Below are 9,531 nucleotides of genomic sequence, written 5' to 3' on the forward strand. Positions count from 1 at the left end.
GAGGGGAGGTCTCATACGTGCCCACCCCTAGTCCTTTCATGGTGCCAGGGACCCAGAGTCAGCACACACTGCCTCATGAGTGACAACTTGTACAGAGAGACCCCTGAGGATTCACAGCTCCCACGTGCCCACACGCTGCCGAGGCTCAGCCAGGACCACCTGGTGGTTTGCCCATGGAGTCCCTGGACTCTTCCAGAGCCATGCGTCTGGTGATTCTGCTGTGCTCAGAGTATGTGTGTGCGGTACTGGGCAGTGTGTGAAGCACATCCACAGTCACAGTCCAGCCTCATCATTCCACGGATGAGCACCGAGCATTATCGTTATTTCCCTTTCTCAGGTAAGGACACGGAGGCTGGAAGGGCTGGAATGACTTGCCCAGGGATGAAGCAAGTCAGCAGGTCACTATCTGTGCCATCCAATATGGTAGCCACTGGCCACATGTGGATACTGAGCGCTTGAAATGAGGCTAGTGTGACTGAGGAATGGAATTTTTAATTTTATTTAATTCTAGTAAATTTACATTTCAATTTAAAGGGCCACATATGGCTAGTGGCTGCCTTATGGGACGGTGCAGTATCTGAGAGTTTCTTCACACCTCTGCTAAGTGGGAAGAATGTTGGATATGACCGATGAGCAGTTCTATAAGGAGTCAAACGTAGTTCTATTTTGGGTAGAGTTTCATGTCAGGCAGGTCCATGCAGCTCAGTTTTGTCAATCCCATTGCTGCAGCTGAGTGCTGCCTTTGACATATATAAGGATCCAGTTGTGGGTTTCCCCCTTGTTCTTATTGGGCCCCATTGAGTTAATTTCAACTCACAGCGACCCTATATGACTGAGTGGAACTGCCCCATAGGGTTGCCTAACCTGTAATCTTTATGGGAACATATCGCCAGGTCTTTCTCCTGGGGAGCCGCTGGCTGGTGGGTTCACACCGCGGACCTTTTGGTTCGCTGCTTAGCGCTTAACCATTTGCGCCGCTAGGGCTCCTGCTCCTGTTCTTCCAAATCCAAATCCATTGCCATCAAGTCGATTCCAACTCATAGCGACCCTATAGGACAGAGTAGAACTGCCCCGTAGGGCTTCCAAGGAGCAGCTGGTGGATTTGAACTGCTGACCTTTTGGTGGGCAGCCTAGCTCTTAACCACTGCGCCACCAGAGCTCTGCCCCTGTTCTCAGAGAAGACTTAAGGACAGTAGAAGGGAGCTGTCCATGGTAGGAGAATTCTGTTGGACAACCAGCAGGCAGTGACTTCTGCTTCAGAACTTTTTCCTCAGACGCTGCATGTTGGGGTCTGATTGCAAACTGTGCCTAGGCTCCAGGGAGGCAGGGACAGGCTCTCCACCCCATCTTGATCCAGGCAGGCCCACTGGCCACAAAAGGACAGGCTGGGCCATGTGACTCAGGTCTCGAGGAGCTTGTGACTCTGACTCCTCTGACACATTCCTCGGATCCGGGGACAGCTGGACTCGGGGTCATGCAGACAGGCTTACAGAGCTGGAGTCATTCCCAAATCAGTGCTGGATGATTTTTAAGCTCTCTGTGCCGTAACTTCCTCTGTCAACACAGTAGTCAGCCCACAATGTACAAATCCATCGCAACAGCGAGAGCCTCCCCATATACGAAAATACTGACGGTTGCACTTTTTCACTTATTTGTGACCCACTTACCTTCCCCAAGCACACACTCAGCCTCGTCACTCCATGAATTCACACGGGTGGAGTTTTCTTCGATTCACGCTGCTGAAATGGAAGTCAACGCTAACACCTCATTATGTTGCTCGGGGCGGCTCCTGAAGCCCCCTCCCGTTCTCCGTCCCATGTGCTCCCACAAGCCCAGGAAGTCTCTGCTTTTCTCCCCAAATTCTAAAGCTCAGTATGAACCACTGGTCTGTAGACACTCAGCTAAGTAGACGTAGAAATGGCCGAAATCCTCAGGACTGGAGTCACGGTGAAGCAGGTGGGATGGTTTGGGGGCGTTCCCAGGATGGGGGCCTTGGACTGTGGCATGTGTACTTGTGGGCTGGGAGTGGGGAGCTGTGCATGGTGGGCACAGAGATAGATTCTGCCTCGTTCCATGGAGAGCAGTCTGCTGTCACAGAGCCCTGGAGATGGCCCACCAGCCCATTCTGATCTGCAGTCTGTGGTGGGCAGCTGTGAATGAGGCTTCATCGACGCTGCTGTGTGCCTTGTTGAACTCAGCAGTAATTCTTCTGGTTGACAAAGAGGAAAGTGACAATTGATCGCAGTCTTGACATTCTGCTGAGCCTTGGGTTTTAAATTGCACTTTAATGTGTGTTTGTTTTCCAGGGCCAATGGCTCCTTCTATGAGATCTTGCAAGTGGACTTTGGAGTCGACAACAGCAGTGGCCTGGCCGGGGCCCAGCAGATCACCTGGCAGGTGGAGTACCCGGTGGAGGACTCCACGAGTGAGCTGGTTGTCTCTGAAATCTTCATCAGCCAGACCACCTTTGTGGGTATCGTCCCTCTCGCAATGGTAAGAAGTTGGGACTTCACAAAGAGTGTTGCCAAGAAGTTGCCTTTACACACTCTTAATATGCACAAAAAAATAGAGCATTTTATAATCTGATATTTCCCATGTATCTGGTACACATTGTTCAACACAAGGAAAATACACTTACATTGCATTTTATGTCTCTGCTATCCATAATGGCTCCTTGGGAACTACTTAGGGTCTACTGTGTGAATCCCTTTTCATTTGTGGATATTGCTGAACTGTGTCCCAGGGAGCCCTTGTTCTTTATCACCATAATCTACATGCATATTGGGAGGAAAGCCTGCACAGAGTGAGGTGTATCTGGGGTAGGTGGCGGGAACAGCCGCTCTATGACCTGGGTAATGAATCCTTGGTCAATCAGCTTTGCCTTGAGGTCCCCAGGTAGCTTGGAGATAGCAGACTCTGGAATGCAGACGCAAGGAGAGAGCCTTGTTTGGAGCCGGCAACTGAATCTGGATAGCATCCCAAGAGTCTGTACACGGCCTTGTGCTTCTGTCCCATTGGCCTGGAGGTGATCTGATTTCTTTCCCAAGCTTGGCTAAACCTCCGTTCATGACCAGGATCACAGGCCATGCCTGAGAAAGGGTCATAGATGAGGTTCCAGAACCTAAAAATGAAGGTGCTGGTGGGTCACAGGTCTACAAACCCATGGGCATACCACATTCTTAATTCCCTTTGTCACACCCAGGAAATGCGCAGATATGTTCTGCTCTGGTTTGATCTTCCTGTCTGAGACCAAGGAAACCCTGGTGGCGTAGTGGTTAAAGAGCTACAGCTGCTAACCAAAAGGTTGGCAGTTTGAATCCACCAGGCGCTCCTTGGAAACTCTACGGAGCACTTCTACTCTGTCCTATAGGGTTTCTATGAGTCAGTATTGACTTGACAGCAGTGGGTTTTGTTTTTTTTGGGGTCTGAGACTGAAGTGTGGGGTCCACACCAAGATACCCTAGGAGAATCTGTGGGTGTTTTTTTTATCACCCACCACTCAGGTTGGGCATCAGAGTATAGACCCTTGTAAACGAGAACCCAATGCCCTATGATGAAGTCTGCAATTCAGGTCCTTGTACTGGCCCTTCTCTGCATGAAATTCACTTCTCTACATCTCTCACATCTGTCTCCTCTCCTTTATTCAGGATTTAGCTCAGCTGTTCTGGGGACTTCCCTGATCTACTTGGCTGAAATGGGCCCTCTGTTCCCTCCTGGTCCGTCACTCTATCCACCTCATTCCCCTGTTTTATGTTCTTCGGAGATCTTATCGCTGTCCGAGACTAAGGGTTCATCATCTGTCTTCCTGCCTAGAATCCGCCATCAGTGAGGGCAGGGACCGCGTTGGTTATGTGCATATCTGTGTACCAGCACCAAGAACAATGCCTGGAACAGTTAATATTTGTTAAATGAATGAATAAATCTCATAGTTTAATCCAAGCTACCAGGATCGTGGAGGCCCTGGGTGGTGCGAACAGTTAACGTGCTCAGCTACTATCCAAAAGGTTGGAGGTTTGAGTCCACCCAGAGGCACCTCAGAAGAAAGTTCTGGTAATCTGCTTCTGAAAAACCAGCCATTGACAACCCTATGGGGCACAGTTGTAGTCTAACACATAAGGGGTCACCATGAGTCAGGGTCAACTCAATGGCAATTGTAGTGAGGTCATATGGTTCTTGAAGCTTAGACTTATGGAGGTTGTCCCCTTCAGCAGCAGTCTGCATTTTGCTTTACGGGGAGCCACACCCAGTTGGAAAGGACCCTGCGGAGGGGTGGAGATGGCTGGATGTGGCTTTCAGGATACATGGACATGGTCCTGCATTCATTTCCCTAGAAGCTCTTCCAGGTCAACCCAGGTCAGGCTGATGCTGGATGATCTCTACTCAATGTCTTTGCAAGATTTGCTCTCTGCTTAATCTGCATCACTCGGTTCACAGGGGGTGTGAAGCTTCCTGATGCCTCAGGAGGGTGGATTGGAAAGGAGAGCATCGAGCCCTCCCCTGATGGGCAGGCACCAGTCCCCAGCAGAGGAGCGAAGTGATGGGTGTTTACCTCCCAGGAGCCAGGGACCAGAACATGAGTATAGACCAGGAGTTGGCAAAGAGCAGCCCCACAGGCCATATCCAGCCCACTCCCTATTTTTATAAATAAAGTTTTATTGGGACACAACCATGTCCATGGGTTATGAACTGTCTGTGGCTTCCTGAATGAATGACGGTGGCTGTCGGGAGTAGTTGTGACAGGTTTCTTTATCATCTTACCAAGTACAGAAAGAATCATCCTGATGTTGCAAACAAGTTGGCCACTTGTCCCTTCAGTGCTCGCCACCAGGTTCCTTGGGCTGAAATAAGTCACAACATCTCAAGCTGTGATGACGAAGTTATATCGAGCAGGATGTTGTCAACTGAACGAGGATCCTTGGAGAAGAGACTCTGGCAGAGAGCCCATAGCAGTCACCTCCTTGTGAAAAAGACTGGGATAAAGATTTGTGGGTACAGACCAGCACCCCATTTGTCTGGGGCACAGCCAACTTCTGTGGCAACAACAGCCCTGCAAGCAACATAGTTATGGAACGTAAGAGTAACCTGGCTTCAGGCATGTGCGTTCCCAGGTCTCTGCTGTGGAAAAACAATGGAAATGCACAGTAACTGAATATCTGTTTCATCAAATGCCAGACTTAAGAAGACTCTTGCTTCTTCCTGCTCCCAGTGGGTTCTTCATTTTTCTCCTAATCTCATTATAGAAAAGATAAACTGTGACTTTCAAACTGACAAGTACCTTTTTTTGTCCCTCATTTGAGCCTTCATTCACTTGATGCAAGAGCCCTTATACTCAGAAGAGCTGTTCCAAATAAACTACTGACTTAGCTAAAAAAAAAAAAAAAAAAAAAAATCCTTGCCCTGAGCTTCAATTTTAGCATCCTGTAATAAGTAAATTCATTAATATCATATGCAAGAAAAATTTTGCCGAAGATACTTCAAAAATGACTAGCCGTACACCAACAGGGAACTGCCAGAAATTCAAGCCGGATTCAGAAGAAGACGTGGAATGAAGGATATCATTGCTGATGTCAGATGAATCTTAGCTGAAAGCAGAGAATACCAGAAAGATGTTTACCTGTGTTTTATTGACTATGTAAAGGCATTTGACTGTGTGGATCATAACAAATTATGGATAACATTGCAAAGAATAGGAATTCTAGAACACATAATTGTGCTCGTGCAGAACCTGTACATAGACCAAGAGGCAGTCATTCAGACAGAACAAGGGGATACTCTGTGGTTTAAAATGAGAAAAGGTGTGCCTGAGGGTTTTATATTTTCACCATAACTTATTCAATCTGTATGCCGAGCAAATAATCTGAGAGCTGGACTATATGAAAAAGAATGTGGCATCAGGATTGGAGGAAGACTCATTAACTACCTGCAGATGACACAGCCTTGCTTGCTGAAAATGAAGAGGACTTGGAGCACTCACGTCATCAATAAAGACTACATCAAAGACCACAGCCTTTAGCGTGGATTGTACTTCAACATAAAGAAAACAAAAATCCTCACAACTGGACCAATGAGCAACATTATGATAAATGGTGAACGTATTGAAGTTGTCAAGGATTTCTTCCTACTTGGATCCACAATCTACACCCATGGGAGCAGTAGTCAAGAAATCAAACAATGTATTTTATTGGGCAAAGCCCTGATGGCCCGGTGATTCAGAGCTTGGCTGCTAACCAAAAGGTAGGCAGTTCAAATCCACAGCTGCTCCTTGGAAACTCTATGGGGCAGTTCTACTGTGTCCTATAGGGTTGCTATGAGTTGGAATCGACTTGAAGGCAATTCCTTTTTTTTTTTTTTTTTTTTTGTTAATTGCATTGGGCAAATCTGCTGCAAAAGACCTCTTCAAATTTTTGAAAAGCAAAGATGTCACTTTGATTATTAACATGTGCCTAATCTAAGCCATGGTATTTTCAATCACCTCATATGCAGGCAAAACCTGGACAATGAATAAGGAAGATTGAAGAAGAGTTGATACATCTGAATTATGGTGTTGGCAAAGAATATTCAATATACCATGGACTGCCAGAAGAACCAACAAATTTGTCTTGGGAGATGTATGCCCAGAATGCTTCATAGAAGCGAAGATGGCAAGACTTTATCTCATTTACTTTGGAAATGTTATCAGGACACGTTATCCCTGGAGAAGGACATCATGCTTAATGAAGTAGAGGGTCAGCGAGTAAGAGACAGACCCTCAGTGAGATGGATTGACGCAATGACTGAGTTCCAACACACCTGCGTTGCGAGGATGGCGTAAGACCGAGGAACGTGTCGTTCTGTTATACATAGGGTTGCTGTGAGTCGGAACTGACTCAATGGCACCTACCAGCAATAAGTGTATAAGGAGAGGTTCTGTGAGTGGAAGCTATTATTTTGTTGTTACTGGGTTTTGGGGGGCACTGTTCTTGTCTCCTGTGGTAACCTTTTTTGATGAGACCTTTGCCTCACCCTATGTCCTGGATCCATCACTTTTTGGTGAATGGAAAGGGAGAATATTGAAGTGATGGGAAATTGGGGTTGAAATCACCCGGCTTTGGTAGTCATTTGCGTCTAATATTTCTATTTCTAGTAGAGCAGCACCAGTGGTTACAAACCTCAAAAATTGCTTCTCCAAAAGAGCAATCTCAAAAAATGAGCGTGCAGCCCGGGGTAATAATGGTTTCCACATCATCTTTATAATCTACACCAGCCTTTTTGCTGCCTTCTCCATGGTCGGGAAGTGCTAACTAATATGACCGTTTCTTTATTTTCCCCCTTCTTTGTGTCTCCCTTTTTCCCACCTGAAAGCACAAGTTTCCTTTTTGCTTCGCACAATGCCCCTTCTCTCTCTTTCATGTCTCTTTGGTTTTCTTTCCAATTACTGAACTCTGGGCTTAGAGATTTATTTCCGTGGGTGGCATGGAGTTTATGGCTGCAGCCCACCATTCAACTACAGTTCTTAAAACTAAAAAGCCCAGCTCTGCACATGCAGATAAAAAACACATTATCTTTCAGAAAGCTTGGAATAAAGAAAACGAACACACTCGGTGAGTTTCTAAGCAACTAGGAACGCGGCTTCAACAGAGGCCAGAGCAAGCAGATAATCATCTTCCTTTTTAGCCATTTTGCCCCAAAACCTTACAAGCAAGACCTGGCACAAATACTTTTTTATTTCAAGCAATATTTGCGTGACTACTGTGGGCCAGACAGTGTTCTAGTCACTGGGACAATGGGGGTGCATAACAGACAGGGGTCCCAGCTCTCATGGTGCGACATTCTAGGGGAGGATGCTGACAAACCCACTGAACAAATCATACACTCAGTCATTTCAGGTGGTGGGCGCTGTGGAGACACTCACACAGAGTCGCTAAGGAGGTGGGCAGTGTCAGCCTGTGCAGGAAGGCCTTTTCGAAGGAGCTGGCATTTACTCTGAGAACTAGATAAGAAGGGAGAGCAAGCTATAGAAAGCTCTGGAGGAAGAGCGTTCCAGGCAGAGGGAACAGTGTGCGTCTTCAAGCAGAAGTAGGCTTGGTGTGCTTGAGGCAGGAAGAAGGCCAGTGTGGCTGGGATGTCGAGAGCCGGGGGAGAGGGGAAGAGACAGCGCTGGAGAGGAAGGCAGGGTCAGGTCAGCAGGCCTTGACTGTAGCAGAAACATTTACTGGGTTTCCAGTGCCAGCCACAGCTCTCAGTGTCTATGAGCTTCCAGTGGCTGCTGGAACAAATCCTAACCAGCTTAGTGGTCTAAATCAACACAAACTGACTATGCTACAGTCCTGGGGGCCAGAAGTCAAAAATGGGTCTTTTGATGCTAAAATCCAAGTGTCTGCAGGGCTGGTTCCTTCTGGAGACTCCAGGGGAGAATCTGTTCCTTGCCTTTTCCAGCTTCTTGGGGCCCCTGCATTTCTTGGCTTGTGGCCCTCTTCTGGTAATCACATCCCTCCAACCTCTGCTTCCTTCTTCTCCTTTTCTGACTCTGACCCTCCTTCCTGCCTCTTATAAGGACCTTATTGGGCCCACCCGGATAATCCAGGATCATCTCCCATCTCAAAATCCTTAACCACATCTGCAGAGTCTCTATTTGCCATGCACTGCAACATATTAACAGGGTCCAGGAATTAGGACCTGGATATATTGGGGGGGGGGGTGTTACTCTGAATACTCAGAGCGACCTTGTGAGTAATACTATTATCACCATTCTACAGACGAGGAAGCTGAGCAACAGAGAAAATAAATACCTTGCCCAAAGTTATTGCATGCCCCCTTAAGGAGCAGTTTGAAGCCCAGATATCCTGGCACCAGTGTCTGTCTGCCAAACAGCACAGCAGGGTTTACCTCTTTGTGTCTGGAGGCCTTTGTCAGTCAGTGTTACTTAAATGCAGAAAATTGAAAAAATTAAAACGAAAATTATATTGATACAAAAAAAAACTAATTGCTGTTAAATCGATTCTGACTCATAGCGACCCTATAGGACAGAGTAGAACTGCCCCATAGGGTTTCCAAGGAGCAGCTGGTGGCTTCGAACTGCCGGCCTTTTGGTTAGCAGCCGTAGCTCTTAACCATTGTGCCACCAGGCCTGTCTATTGATATATAGCTATCAAAATATTTATAAAAGCAAATTCATGATAGAGTAACATAGGTACTATTTTATCACTGCATTACAAAATGAGATCTAGTGGTAGGTAGAACTACTGTAACGTCACAGTAGTGATTCAGCATAAACGCTATTTTGATGTATCTGTAACAATGTACTGTGATTTGAAAACATCTGTACTTTGTTGGCGGGAAAAGGCTGGTACTGTTAATACTGCACCATGGCTCTCTCTCCACGTCATCATTGAAGGAAATGCTGGATTTCAGTGAGAGGTGAATGAAAGCAAAGACGTGTGTATAAGATGTGTGTGCGTGTGTGTGCCTGTGTGTGTGTTTACATATGCATGTATGTGTGTGCCTGTGTGTGTGTTTGCATATGCATGTATGTGTGTGCCTGTGTGTGTGTTT

General features: G+C 46.7%; 1 protein-coding gene across 1 annotated transcript in view; it reads left to right on the top strand.

Annotated features, from left to right (window-relative positions):
- The window catches only part of TMEM132B (transmembrane protein 132B), a 215,783-nt gene that overhangs the window by 127,874 nt on the left and 78,378 nt on the right, over window positions 1–9,531 (top strand). Inside the window, exon 3 of the mRNA XM_004385044.3 lies at window positions 2,307–2,493. Within this exon, the coding sequence (XP_004385101.3) occupies window positions 2,307–2,493 (187 nt within the window). The remainder of the gene's footprint in view (window positions 1–2,306; window positions 2,494–9,531) is intronic.

The sequence above is a fragment of the Trichechus manatus genome, unplaced genomic scaffold, assembly GCF_000243295.1.
Source record: "Trichechus manatus latirostris isolate Lorelei unplaced genomic scaffold, TriManLat1.0 scaffold00131, whole genome shotgun sequence".
Classification (NCBI taxonomy): domain Eukaryota; kingdom Metazoa; phylum Chordata; class Mammalia; order Sirenia; family Trichechidae; genus Trichechus; species Trichechus manatus.